The 15,439-nt window shown below is 39.3% G+C and overlaps 1 protein-coding gene across 2 annotated transcripts in view; it reads right to left on the bottom strand.

The window, feature by feature from the left end:
• Positions 1–15,439, bottom strand: part of MAOB (monoamine oxidase B) — a 51,630-nt gene that overhangs the window by 13,066 nt on the left and 23,125 nt on the right. For both annotated transcript variants that reach the window (XM_039729429.1, XM_039729428.1), the window contains exons 4-9: positions 7,595–7,699; positions 6,791–6,882; positions 3,325–3,466; positions 1,897–2,046; positions 1,103–1,262; positions 281–377 (exon numbers count right to left, since the gene is read on the bottom strand). In XM_039729429.1, coding sequence (XP_039585363.1) covers positions 281–377; positions 1,103–1,262; positions 1,897–2,046; positions 3,325–3,466; positions 6,791–6,882; positions 7,595–7,699 — 746 coding nt within the window. The remainder of the gene's footprint in view (positions 1–280; positions 378–1,102; positions 1,263–1,896; positions 2,047–3,324; positions 3,467–6,790; positions 6,883–7,594; positions 7,700–15,439) is intronic.

Below are 15,439 nucleotides of genomic sequence, written 5' to 3'. Positions count from 1 at the left end.
TCTTCTCCAAGTTTGTACTTTGCCACACACAAAGGCAAAAGATTACAGTGATATAAAGTAGAAAGTTAAGTAGAATTTAATTTTTTTAATTAGCAATGAAATCATAGAGGAAAATTTTGAAATAAAACAATCATAAAACATCACCATGCACTGAGAAATTAAACTTTTACTTATTTTTTAAGTATTTTCTTTTAAAAGTATCAGGTTTTCCACTTCAATTGTTGCCTCTAAGACAAAATAAAAAGCATTAACTAGACAAGACACCTTCTTTGTCCCTTACCCTATTATGGCAGGAAAGCTGCCATCAGGCTTAGTGTCATCAAGTGTTAGACCAATTGCAGCTTCCTCATCTTCAATGATCATTGTACCACAATACCCTGGTAAGAACAAGATGGAAAAGCAGCCATGATCCATGAATCAAAACACAGGAGCTTCCAAGAAGTTGTAAAATAGTCAACTATTGCTGATCCATCCCAAGACTACTAGCCAGAACGTGAGAGGATCCAGAACCCTCAAGTTCATTTACAAAGGTGGGGGGTGGGTGATATTTGTAGGCAAACAGATGTGGGCTCATTACAGCCAATAATGACAAGTGGGTGTTACTGCATTGCAGTTTGTCTTGGAGTCAGGGTATTCCAAAAGAGGAGTCATGGTGGAAGCATTCAGCATGTCAGAGGAGCCCAGCTGGGGATGTCTGTGGGAAGGCACCTTCAATTAATCAGCATTAATTGAAGTCCAGAAAGCAGCATTTTTGCAGACCCTTCCATCACACATCAGTTGTACCTTTACAACCCTGCACAAGTGAGAGAGGCTCATCCCACACCCAGGTGCCACTCAAGGAGAGGACAACAGAACAACCAGAGCAATAAGCAACAGGCATGAATTCTCCCTTCATGACTACCTCCTTTTTCATTCCCTCATCCACCCTCTCATCCCAACCGAATTCTCACGTTTCTCTCACAGGGGAAGGCAAAAAAGGCATAGAAAAATATGATGTCTCCTTCTAAGGTTTAGCATGCTCTGAACAAAGAGTCTGTTCTGTTGCCAGGCTCTCTCTTCCCTCTCTCTGTCACTACTATTCGTTTCGATTAAAATGCAATACCCTTCTTCCTCCAGAAAGTTTCCTTGTAGTACACGATGCACTTGATGACTGAGCCCATGGGGATTCTGTTGATGAGCTGGTTCCTCATCGGGGGCAAAGGTGGGTTGAAGTGAATCTTCAAACAAAGAGCTGGGGGAATGGCACTGATCACGTATTTGCCCTGGAAAAGAAATTATCCAAAAGTCAAATACATTCTCCCCTACTTCAGCCCAAGTATACTGTTCTAGTGGTTGGAGGACATCTGGGCAGGCTGCAGGGTGTATCTTGTGGTGCAATTTTGGCATTTAGCATAAGAACTGCAAAACTAAACCCTCACAAAATGCTGCTCATTAAATAACAAACAAGCATCACACAAACAGCCATCTGCTCAAATGATGGGCAGCTGCCCTTCCCCTGGTGTTCAAAAGAAAGCACTGTGCTCTAACAGCCCACTGGTCTCCCTTCCATCTGGACTCCTCTGTTACAACTTGGAAGCAAAGTTTACAGTGTTTTTCACTGAAAGTTTGTTGCTAAATTACATTTTACACCTTACAATTACCCTCTAATTCAGAAGGTAACTGAACACAAAGAGATGCCAGGAGAGGAAAAGTCTGAACACAGACTTTGCTTTTAAAAAGGCAGAGCTTTAAAGCTCCTACACTGCTGTTACTTCGGGACAATGAGAACGTGCAACTTTCTGCCATAGCCACTTAAATCTCTGCTGTATTTTTGTACAGCACTTTGGAGAAGTCAGAAAGGAAAAGCTAAAGGTTTTGTAGCCAGCGCTAAAGACTTCTTGCTGGACATGCCATCACCTCATATAGCTCATGGTCCAGGGTCTCCACGATGACGCCGTCCCCGGTCTGGTCGATGCGCACCACCGGCTTGCGCAGCCTCACCCGCCCCGCCAGGTGCTCCATCATCTTCTCACTGATCTGCCCAGAGCCCCCGACAAACTTCCTCTCCTGAAACACACACACAACAGAGCAGTGCTTGTGGAGAGTGTATCATGGCAAGCATTTCTCTCAGCACTCAGAACAAACCCCCTCCTTCCATTGTTATCGAAACATTTTTGGGAATTTTTGCAGTCTCACCTGGAAATGCATCCATTTTACTTTCTCTTTCCATCAGGCTTCTCAAATCCTTCCCATATCTGACCACCATTTGAACTCTAGTCAAAACTAAAAGTAATAGTAACCTTGTAAGAAAATCCATTCTCCAAATGTGGTCTCCAAAAAGATTCTACAGCCCTGTGTGAATCAGGAAGACTTCTGAAAAGTCTTAAACCTTCAAACCTTTCCCTGAGCTCACTCATCCCTGCAGAGCTCTGTGCATCAGGAACAGGAAACCTGATCTTCATAATAAATAACAGGGTGTAAGAAGTCACATAGCTCACATCAAAAATGTCTGCTGCACTATGTAATTCAACCCAACTTAAACTCAAATGATCTCTAACATAGTACAGAATTCAGAATAGTACAGAATTCAAATAATATTTAATTAAACATATTTAACTTAAATTGCCTACAGTAATTGCTTATCTATGCATATTTATGCATTTTAATATGGTTAATGTATTTGCATTTTTATTTATGATTAAATAATTAGCATTTCTAAAAATATACCCATTTCTAATACAATTAGTGAAATTTGCACTTCTCAAGTAGAAGACCATTAACAGAGTCTTTACTTTCTTCAAATGCAGAAGCAGCTCTAATGTACCAGATTGCAAACATTTCAAAGCAATACCATATTTAAGCAGGGGTGTTCATTTTCTTTAGACTGATTTTAAAATCTTAATGGTGTTAATGCTTGGAAATTTGCATCTTAGGAAACCCAGCTCTGGGCTACATTTTTAGTATTAACTTGCAGCTGACATTGCCATGTCCATTACGTGCTTCTGCTAAGTGCTAAGGATGGCTCCAGCCTTGTGACAGAAATAAGCATAAGTAAATTTTTTTTCTTTTCAATGAGGATAAGCAAAGCAAATGCTTTAATCTGTATTAAAAAAAAAAGCCAGATACAAATCTCCTGATCCCTGTGGGCAATGCCATCAGTAGGGAGCAATCTTCAACACTAGTTTTGCAAGATCCAGATAAAAGAGTGAATTAATAAAAATAGTTATCAGTGTGCTACTTGCTCAAAAGTCATGGATGTCTCTGTACTAAAATAAACCATCAAAAACATGAAATTAAACCAGGGCCTGCCAGGAGCTGCAGGAGGTGATGGCTGACAGTACCAACCTGGCCCCCGTTGGTCGTTGAGAAAATTCGTGCTGTGCCCCCACATTGCTTCACATACCACAAAAACCAAAGGGCAGAGACCTCGTGGGGTTCAGAAGTGACATCCACATTCACAAACAGAGTTGCAAAACTCTTGGCAGCTCTGCAACAAAGACAAGAAAACCAGTTAATTTAAAACCAGAATAATGCTGACAAGATTGTTATTGAGTAGGCAGGAGCCTGTCTTTGGCAACCTTTTCTTTCACTGTGGGGGCAAAGGATTCCTTAATTTCAGCTGACGTAAGGAATTATCAATTGCTTTTATGCAACATTTTTCAAGTGATCCTGCAAAAAAAAATTAATGAAACACTCCTGTATTCCAGACAAATTAGGACACTGAGAGACAGAGCCCAAGATTATACCACTTCATGCTACTAATGCAAAGTTAGCCTGTCATCCTAGCCTCAGAACTAAGCACAGCAAGCCCTCCTGGCTTCACTAGACTCCAAAACCACCCTGTCCCCAGTTCCTGGGTTACAAACCAGATCTGCATCTCTCTCTACCCCTGCTGGATGCCTGTCCCTTCAAGAACACAGGACAGAGATTATTCAAAACCAACTATAAAAAAAGTTAGAGGTCTTTTCTAAGCTAATTATCTAAGGTCTGTGGATTAGTCAGCATCCATTCACTGCCCAATCCTCTGCTCAGGGAGAGTTCTGCAGCTGGAACACAACAAGGAAGCAAATGTAAGCAGGAAACTATAGCAGAAGTGACAGCATTCATGCCAGAGTCTGGCAAGAAAAAGGGAAGGACACTTTTGGTGGCTCAACTCAGTATTTTAAACAGTGTCCTGGTATCCAGTGGCAATGAACACAGAAACAGAAAATTGACCTGTGTCTGAAAAGGAATCACTGCTTTATGTCCTGTAACCTCTTCTTTCATAGCAGCTGTAGTGTAAATTACTGTATAAGATTTTGGGGTACACTAAGACAGAGGATTAATTAAGACTCAGAGAAATACTCCTCCTGTTATAAGTAAATATTCACTCTGAGGAGGAGTTTTAAGAGACATGGAGAGGACCACGAGATGCTCAGTTTATCTCCATTGTAACTAATAGGAATCAAGATTCTAGAGATGCTTCATATGCAAAGCACCAAGGCCAGTGCAGAATCTACTTCTGGTTGCTTCTTTCTTTTTTTTTGAGTCTTCTAACTTAAAAAAAAAATAATAAATTCAAAAAGCAACTCTAACATACTGTTTCAAAGAACACTAGATCTATACAGGAAAAGGAATCTTCTTTCCTTTCTAAAAATGCAAAGTCCCACTCAAGTACAAAGCTGGTACATTTTCTGAAATATGGGTGCATTGCGAATTCATTCTTTACAGTCAAAAATATTATAGTAAATTTTTGTAAGTTTTTCATCTGTATAAACACATACTGTAAAATACTATCAATTCTGTGAGATATTTTGCCTAATGCATATGTATTTATTAATACATTATAAGCAGATGCTATTACATGGTGGTTACATTCTACCAGATTCTGCCACCTTCTCCCATTGCTTTTCTGTTCCTGATGTTTTATCTAGAAATGGCAGCATGATTTCAACCAAGAGCACTCAGGATATTTCCAGCACACAGCTCTAGCCAAAAGCAAACCTGCACAGTCTGTTAGATAAGAGGAAAGAGTAGAAGATTGCCCTTCTGGATCATTACCTTCCAGGGTGGGACATTTCTGCAGCCTGCTACCTCAATCTTGAACAAACAGAGCAAATCAAGCCAAGATGCACATATAAAATCTGAAAAGCATCTTCAGCTTATGCCAACATTCAGGTAAAATGTCAACTCTTATTCCATCAGAGCTGGAAAAAGCACGACTGTAGTCACATGAGCTATTGGATGTTGAGTGAGCACCCGTGTGTGGTGTTTTGCTCACTTGCACAGTTCCTCACCCTCTCCAAGGCTCAGAGGGCCAGCACAGATGTCAGCACACATTTCCATTTGGTTTTACTCATTATGGACCATGGCACAAATGAGAAAGATTTTCTATATGCTTCTGTGCAGTGGCCACTTTTGTGAAAGCAAAACCATGAACCAGAAGATTCCTGGTTTTGGACAAGAGACTGCTGTCCACTAAAAGTCACAGAACTACAGAATGGTGAAAGAACTTAAAAGTGTCCTTTATCACTTCCAGCTCCAGCCTCCCACTGCTGTCCACTAAAAGTCACAGAACTACAGAATGGTGAAAGAACTTAAAGTGTCCTTTATCACTTCCAGCTCCAACCTCCCTGTCATGGGCAGAGACACTTTCCACTAGACCAGGTGGCTTCCAACCTGCCCTTGGACACTTCCATGGATGGGAAGTGTTCCACAGCTTCTCTGGGCAACATGTGCCAGTGCTTTATCACCCTCGTGGTAAAAAAAAATTCTTCCAAATATTAAATTTAACCCTGCCCTCTTTCACTGTAAAGCCACAACCCCTTGTCCTATTACTAATGTCCTTGTTCACAGTCCCTCTCCAGCTCTCCTGTAGCCCCTTTAGGCACTGTAAGGTGCTCTAAAGTCTCTCTGAATCCTTATTTTCTCCAAGCTGAACAATCCTCTCAGCCATCTTCACAGCAGAGGTGCTCCAGCCCTCAGATCATCTTTGTGGCCTCATCTGGACTCACTCCAACATGAACAACAAAGGCCATGTTGCTCTCTAGAGGCTGCCTGAAGCCATAAAAATGTCCCATAAAAACGTCAGTGACAGCAGCAGTGCTAGTGGGCACTAACAGGTTTCTTCACCAAGCTCCAGCTCACGGCAGCCACGTGTCAGATACTCAGTAATTCTGAAAAGGTTCCTGTAGAAATCAATCTGCTCTACAGCAACCAGGATTAATGGGCTTTTTTTTTTTCCCTTCAGTGAGAAGAAAAACAATCAAACTGTTGTTGAATGGCAAGTAAAGAAAAATTGCTTTGATGTATACATAAAAACAGGAAGCATTTCAGTTTCCCAATAGAGCAAAAGCTAAACAATAGAATAATGAGTTCTAAAGTGATTTAGTGCTACTGAAAGACAAATGTTATCTTTATAGCACTTTGGTAAAATCAGCTGGTCCAGCACAGAATAAATGTGTGTTGTTCCATCAAGAGTTTGATTCAAAAACCTGCTGTAATCATAACACTTTTCTCTGAAAGGCTGAAAACACAGTAAAGAGCAGGAAAGTGCACATAAAAGATTAGGGTACTCTCCATCTCTTCAGAAACAACCCTTGCCAAATATATTTTATTTTTATTTTTGTCTAAAAAGTTGGGGAAATGTAACAGAATCTGCTGAGTGTGCTGACAGGTGTTCTGGTCCATTATTAGAGAACTTTCTCACCCCTTTTCTTTAAGAGGGTTGTATTTTAGTCATAGCTATACCTGTTTGAAAAGCAGCAAAGCTTTATTAGCTCTAAAGTATATAAATATAAGCCATTATATTTCACATTAAAAAGTTTCTTACTTTGTCCAGCATATTTTATCTATGAAATCTTGCATAGTCATTTTGTCCCATTCTTCTGCATGTGGAGCCTTCCATGGAGCTTCATTGGGAATCTAAGGAAACATAAAGAAAAGCATTTATTAGCAAGTGAATGAATGCCAAAGAAATACAAATAATCTTGTCTTGAATTGCTAATTTAGCCTGCAAATTTCTGGCAGGTAACATTGAACTTAACAGAGAATGCTTTTGGGGGAGGGGGTTTGTTTGTTTGCTTGTTTTAACATTATTCTTTTTTTTTTAGATGGAAAAATAGAGAACAGTTTTAGAGCTAAGAATTGTCTCTAAGTTATTCCTTATTTCTCACATTTATCTAGACAACTAAGAGCAGCCTCTTCTCAAATTTTGTAGCTCAGTCAATGGAAAACTGGTAAAAAACTAGAATGAATGAAAACTGGTAAAAGCCAAGAATGAATTCTAGACAAGCTGAATTTCAGGGTAGAAAAGGGCAAATGTTTGATTTCTGAAAGTCTCTTAAAATACTACTTACCAAATCATTAGGAAAAGTGGTAAAAATCAATCACAGGCATAAATTTTGACATTCCCATTTCCAGAAAAACAAAGGAATGTGTGCAGACAGCCTCACAGGATTGAGAAGAGCTTGCCAGGTGGCCACTCTCAGATGTGCTCTGGCCATCAAAATGTGTGGCTGCTCTTGCCAGCCCTGGGTTTGTCCAAGGCAGAGCAGCTTTGCCTGTCTGCCCCCAATCCCTGCCCTCTGCCCCTCATGGAGACAAGCTGAATTCAGCTGCAGTGCTCATGCCATACCTCCTTTCCCATCTCATCCATGGTCCTCCACAGGTTGTTGTAGTCCAGGTAGGCCAAGGGATTCCACATAGGAGGGAATGGGCCTTTAAAGGTGTAAGATTTACCCTAAAGGATGAAAAACAAACAAAAACATCATAAAAAAACCCCAAAAGTCAACCATAACCATGGGTTGCACACATGGGAAGCAGCACCAAAAAGTTAAAGTGTTCACAAAAAGCACAAATTTAATCAATCCATGGGACAGCTTCTGATGGGTCACTGTCTGTGTGTGCAGGACACAGGACAAAAACACAGGAAGTGCCTTCTGAACTCCAGGAAATGCTTTTTCACCTTGAGGCTGCCTGAGCACTGGCACTGATTGCCCAGAGAAGCTCTGGTGTCTTCCATCCTCAGAGATACTCAAAGGTTACCTGAACACGACCCTGGAAACCAGCTCCAGGAAATGCTTTTTCACCTTGAGGCTGCCTGAGCACTGGCACTGATTGCCCAGAGAAGCTCTGGTGTCTTCCATCCTCAGAGATACTCAAACATGACCCTGGAAACCAGATCTGGGTGGTTATTCTGTCATTCCTGTTCTTCTGCATGTGCAATTTAGTGTGAAACACAGCTGAATTAGCAAGTCAGACTTCAGCAAGCCAGTGCAGAACTGATACTTTACCTTCAAAGCTTCACATTCAGCATTTCTGGGCAAATAAACTAACACCCTGCAGTGGAGTCACTAATATCAGACCAGAAAAAACATGAGATGAAACAGCATTGTTTGACTGAGTTGAAAAATTGGCTATTTATTACTGAAAAGGAGATATATTTATTTCTTTATTTATTTTAATTTTTCCCTCCTAATTGTCCATAAAAACATGTGACTGTTAATTGCATTTAGCAGTTTGGGTTTTTTTTTTTCTCCTTTCAAAATCGGACAAAATTAGTGGTGGTAAGCTTTATTATACACTAAATCATAGCTCAGAGACCTTACTGGGGAAAAAAAATGTGTCAGCTAACCTAACAATTACCAGCACTGCAGAAAATGTAGCATTTACTGAGTAGACTTATTCTTCCAGCCCAAGACCCCTAGCTGTAAATTACAGGGGGACAGTGTGACCAATCCCAATGTCCTAATTATATCATTACATATTTTATAGTCAGATTTCTTCTGTATCTATATCTCCATTACTAGATTTTCAGAAAGACTATCTTAATTAAGAGTAGAAGACAATGGGTAATTTGTAGAGCTGTTTTATTTACATGGGATTTCCCTGTCTGACTATATGGATGGCAGCCTAATAGCTTTAAAAATTCACAAAGAAAGGCTCATTAGTATTATCTGGGTACTTGATTTTTCACAATGCATTATGGAGACCATAAGATAGATAAATAATAAAGGCCATATTGCATGCCACAGCTGATTTTTCAAAATTTATATTAAATTATGTATTTAAGTGTGGACTGCATGAGCATGAATGTCAAATAGTAGAAGTACTAACTTTTAATAGATATTTGATGCAGTGCCACACCAATTCATCATTAAAAAAATATTTACACTGGCTTAACAAGATCATACTGCAGCAAGATTTAATATTTATAACCAGGTAGCAACAAGAAGTGTCTTTTTGAAGAGAAGTATCCAAAGACCACTTACTCAAAGAAATGTCAGGCCTGATTTGATTTAGGCTCTTTATTAATACCGTGAAAGAAGGAACACATTATTCAAAATTCAAATCTGCAGGTGTCTGCAAGCACCAGAAGATACAGTAAAAGGGCACAAAGGGATCCTCAAAAATTGGTCTAGAAAAAACAAAATGAGATACAACTTTGTATCTAATAACTAATAACTTTGAGGACTTTCAATTAAAAAAAAAAAGGATACTCAATTGGTAAGAAAAAAAAAATCAAACCAGAGTGAATAAGGGAAAATTAGTTTACAAAACTCCCAAACAGATCAGAGAAAGTGAAGAATAAACTGTTTTTGCACCTTGTTTTTATGGACAGAAGACCCTAATGGAATCCTTGTCAAAAACACCAAGGCAATCAAAGTTAGAGAGAAAGCAAAATGGAGAGGAAAGGATTTAATTATTTGGTAAATGGACAAGAATCAGCTACAAGGCAACAATTTAATTCTGCAGTGCTTTGGAGGATAAATTATGTTTCTTACAATGCCAAAATAAAATTTTCAAAAATTTTCAATCATAAGTTTTGTTACAGCCAGAGAAGATCTCCAGTCATTTCATGTGCCAGAGGTACCAAGGTTGAAAACCTTCCACTAAACCTAGCACTTCCAATTTAAGGACGGACATTATGGCACATGTTCACCCAGAAAATGGAGGATTGTCTTTATTATTTTTTTCATTCAGCATGAAATCAAAGTGCATTTCTACATTTTTTGTACTCAACTGTATGAAAATACTGGAATCAGGAAAACAAAATCTCTAATCAGGAAAATATATCCCAGCAGATGGAGATGAACAGAAAAAGTTTACTTCATCAGAGGCATTTGGTTCCAGCATGAACATTTGGGTCTTTCTATGGAATCTCTTCACATGGAATCAATTTACACTGGGGCACACATCAATTCATACCTGGCTGCCAAAGGGCTGTGAGAGAAGAGCAAAACCTCTCAGACCAAATGCCTTTCTGTCCTACGTGATAACAAATTATCTTTTAGATATTTGGGGCACATTAAAATTCCATAATTGGCCCTATGGCCTCAAAAAATCAGTTTTACTGTGGCTTCTTCTGCATTCTGGAGCCTCCGCTAGTGTCAGCATCCTGTAAGTATTCCAAAGCCAGAGCTTATCCGTTTGGTTTCAAGTACCTGTTATTTCCAAAATTTAGGTTATGAAACAAGCATACTGCTGTGCTCAAGAAAACCAGGACAGCATCAGAATGGTTTATTCTAATTATTGATTTTGTTCTGAGCTTCCTGGTCTGCCAGAGGCAACCCTAACCCAGTTATCCTCTCTGAGTGAACTCAAGGCTTATGAATTCCCTGCGGTGCTTCCTCATGAGTGCACGGCTAAGAGACACACAAACCATGTTTCTGTTTTACTGTTCTTCTATTTCACTGCATTTGAATTGCCAAAAGCAAAACCCTGGGTATGTCTCTTGTGTAGGAATCTGGGGTGGTAAGTCTCATAAAGAACACAAACTCCTACCTGAAAAAAATAAAAACAGCCATCAAAGTTAGCGAGTTCCCTGTGAAAGTTACTTTCATGAGCTCCTAAGGCATCTCCTTAGGCCTGATCCTTATTTCTTGCACAAACAAAACTCCAGGAGCTGTCAATCAGAATTTTGTTTGAGAAGAGACTGCCAGACTAGTCTCTACACAGAAGCAAAATTAGCAGCAGCAAAGAAAGACTACAGATGGCTCTGAGTAGTTACCAACAAACCAAAACATTTCAGCTTCACTCGTGCTGAATTTGCATTTTTGTAAACACAAATAAAACCTTTTTGATATTTAGGCAAAATTTGCTTATTTGCTGGGAATAGCATTCTCTGTGCCTCCTGGTGGTGTGTAATCTCTGAAGAATAACAAGGCACTTGCATGCCCCAAGATGCACAAAACATTTCCTTTTCAAATATTTTTATATCTAAATCAGAGCTGTATAAAACCATCAACAATAAGCATCCCTTCCAATCATCTGACATGGTATTTCAACACCAGTTCTATGATGTTCAGAAGTATTTCTTACCCTTTTTTTATTTGTATATAAAATTTTAGAAATGGTTTCATGATGCCACTTACAATGCTCCAAAAAAAACCACAACAGCAGCATCAGCACTTGCAGAATCTACCTGCCATTGCACGGATCACTTGCTGCTCACAAAGGCTGTTGCTGCAGTGGGGGCTAAAGCTCACTGAAGAAGATGAAACAACAGGGAGGAAACTCGTGCAACCCAGCTGTCCCAGGAATAAACCAGCAGGGAAATGAGAAACCCAGTGTTTGTCACAAACTTTACAATTCCCAGTGGATTTTTCTCACCATCTGCTTCACGTCAACCGACATTTGCCTGAGTTATGATGGACCCGTGTAAGTCGTGCAGAAATAAGATTTCTTTATACACCAGGTCTGTTTCAGTTCAAACAGCTGATTTAAGAAATGAGTTATTGCAGAGGGAAAAACCCCATAACATGACAACTGAATATCAGCAGCCTTTTGAATATCAGCCCCAGCACTCAGGGGGGCAGAGGGACCAGATTCCATACGCCTTCTCCTGTGAAGGTGACAGTGAGCAAATGAGAAAGGACTGCCAGGAAATACCTTAATGCAGAGTGGGATTCTCAGGAGAAAACCTGCTTTTGGAGGCCCAGGACAACTTCAGGCTCCCCTAAGCATTATGTACCCAGGTAGTGCCAGAGTGAGATGCAGCACTGTGAACTGAAGCCCCTGGTGACAATGATCCATGCATTTTTCATAGCACAGTATAAACATCTTATAAATAAAGTCAGCTCTCGCTGAGCACAGATATTCCCTCAGCTAAACCATCTAAACCTTGGACTAACCGAGGCTCACTTCACCCAGACTGTCACTCTGCATGTTAATTCACAGCCAGACAGGTTTATTGGCACGTAGTGCCCTCTGCTGATTCACAGCACTGGTACAGCACACACACCCAGTTTTTTCAGATTAAAACCCCAGTAATGTCACTCATACAAAGCTTGGGAACCAAGCAGTGACAAGGAAAATCAGAAGCAGAAAAACATGACTTCAGACTGTAACTTTGAATCTGTCTCAGATGCTGTTTCTCCTCTGCTTCTTTATGGAAAAGTATAATTTTGGTTTGGTTTTTGGTGTGCTTTTAGGGTTTTTTTTGGGCAGGGGGTGTGCGATTGTTGTTTTTTGGGGTTTTTTTGTTGGTTGGGTTTTTTTGTTTTTAATTCATAGCTTCTAAAAAGACATTTTTGAAACTAAGCCTCTCATATAATCATAATTCTCAATTAAAAAATGGCAAGTAGCTGGACCAAAATAAGAGGGATTTTACAAGCTACTTAGAAACTGTAACAAAACTGAGCTTCAATAAAGCTCCCTTCATTGCAGAACTGTTCAGGATCTCAAATGCTCAGCTGCTTACTATACTGACAGATATTCTAAAGGTAAGAAGATCTATAGGTTAGAAAACATAATTGCAGAAGAAAAGAAACCCTTATAACCGATGGTACAAAGCTAGAACATTAAAACATGCCAAAATCAGGATCTCAAATGCTCAGCTGCTTACTATACTGACAGATATTCTAAAGGTAAGAAGAGCTATAGGTTAGAAAATATAATTGCAGCAGAAAAAAAAAAAAAACTTACAACTGATGGTGCAAAGCTAGAATATTAAAACATGCCAAACTTTCATCCAAATATCTTTCAATATTTAATTTGAGTTCATCAGCTGTGGATGCCAACACGTCTTGGGAATTTCATTAAGAAAACAAATTCCATTTTAAGTGTTGCAGAGCCAGACACAGTGGCTTGAAATATGCATTCTGAAAAGGAAAGGAGCTAATTGGGAACAACTTTGTTTCTGGTATTATGGAAATAAAGTCCATCTTCACTCTGCTGCACTGGTCATGCAATTTATTAAATACTTGTCATACCTGAAAAAAAAACAGAACTAGAGAAACACCACTGAAGTGATATAAAAAGTGAAATTTAGGATCTTGAGGATCTGCTCTGAATTTAAAGTCTATATATAACTATATATATGCATAACTATTTGTTCCAGTCAGCTCTGAAAATAATTAACCAACTCTCCTTCCTACTAGAATGAGATTTTTTTTTGTTTGTTTTCAGACACTGAAAAACACCTTCAGAAAAAAACATTAAGGTATCTTATGAAGCACAGATTTATAGGGACTTTGTTTCTAAATAGTTTTGATACTGGGCTTGTATGTGGCTTTCAACTCCTGAATTAAACCAGTCAACAAAATGGATAAAATCAGTTGAAAACCATTGAGTATTTCTAGAATTAGTCTCAAGAAAAATTTTTCTTCCCTTCTAAAAAGCAGATAAATGGGACATAAATAAATGAAAACAAAAGCAAGGTGGAGCTTCATTTAAAAGAAAGCCTTCAAAAGAGCATCTGCCCACAGTATAACTGAGAAGACACACTGCTCACAACTAGAACTCTGGGTTCATGTAAAACATGACTTTGGAGTCACTAGGAATATGAAAACTTACATAAAATTTTACAGACATGTGAAACCCAGTATGCCAGCCAGTTGTTCCAGTATTAAATATACATTTCTCTAACTCTGTTTTCCTGTAGACATTAATCAGCTTCTCAAGGGAAACAAAAATCAGTTCTACAATCAGATGCAATGAAGCTTTTCTCCCAGCAGCCTCAATTAAAAAATCTAGGTGGGAGCACAAGTCCTTTTCCTTGTCTCCTCACAAACATACCATGGAGTCTGGGAAAGCTAAGACTCAGGAAGATTTTTTTCCCCTTAAATTTAATTAAGAAATGAATACTTTATTCACAGTTAATTTTTCTTACTGTTTTTATCCTCATGCTACCATTAGGTCACAGCTTCCAGCCTTCCATTCAATCTTCCTGATCAATAAACACCCTTTGCAAGACCTTGCTTTACAGCCCAACTTAACAGAGATCACTTTGAAGATTTGCTATCCATAATTGCTTCTTTTAAGCTGCTTTAATACAAATATCTATATTTTAATTCAAAAAGTCCTAATTAGGAGATTTCTTCTCACAAATACTGCTAGGTGGCTGTCATGGAGAAAAGAGAAGATGCCCCTCTATTTACAGGGCAGGTCCAGTGACACCAAACACATCCAGCTTTTCCTATACTCCTGCCAAAAGCTGCTCTTCATCCTCTGACTGAAGGATATCCCTTCTGGGGGTCTGGAAGATGCTTTCACCAACTTGAACCTGGCCAGCCTGAGACTCACTTTTGAAGCTACAAGTGGGTGTGATAATGACACAGCATCTTGTGGCAGGAATGTCTGCATCCTCATCTCCAGTAAAGTGTTCAAATAACAGATCTGTGTTCCAGTAATGACATGTGACACTATCAAGATCCTGCAGCAATTTAACTTCAATTTACTTGGCTTCCCTTTCAAGACAGCAGATGCCCAGCTTCTTCAACATTCAGATGTCCTCTTCCCAGTTCCCCAAATTTTTGTTCACAAATTGTCAGCAAAAAGGAGAGAAGACAAAAGACAAGAGGCTATTTCACCTCGTTTAAAATGACAGCTACTGAGTCTCACAGTCTTTCCATTCTCTGACTGCACTCTAATTGACATATACAAAGAACAATGAAATCACTTTTATTAAGTCATTCAAAAATGCATTTAAGCAGTTATGTTCTATACTACAGACTATGCCAGAAGATACTGCCCTTAGACTTGCAGACAAGGCAGGTGAAAAGCTTAAATAAATCACATTGCTTAGCTTCAGTGCACAGAAGAAACACCACTAAATCCTGCAGCTTTAGACACAGCAGTCACTTATCCAGCTGCTAATTAAATCCCAATCCAACGCCACCATCATATTTCTAATTCATGAACAAGACCACTGCAAACTGCATTTTAATAAGCACAATAGTGATGAAAATGAATGACACCCAAGAGGGCTGTAAAATTTTGTTCTGGAAGTCTACTGTAGATCAGTAGGTAACCTAGGAAAATCAGTGCAGATTTAGGGTCCTGGTTAAAAGTACTGTGTGCACAGGATTAAATATTCACCTGCATGAGGTGCTGCAGGCAGGGTTCACATTATCACTCTCCCCAGAGCTGTCAATTATTTATCTTTGTATGAAAGTGGTGCCAAACTTCAAGTGGGCATGACATGCATCCAGATACCTCCAGCCAGTGCTGCTGGCAGAGGGATGAGCATGAGGAAACT

The sequence above is a fragment of the Passer montanus genome, unplaced genomic scaffold (genome assembly GCF_014805655.1).
Source record: "Passer montanus isolate IOZ18808 unplaced genomic scaffold, ASM1480565v1 scaffold69, whole genome shotgun sequence".
In the NCBI taxonomy this organism is placed as follows: Eukaryota; Metazoa; Chordata; class Aves; order Passeriformes; family Passeridae; genus Passer; species Passer montanus.
This window is presented reverse-complemented; position numbering and strand designations above follow the sequence as displayed.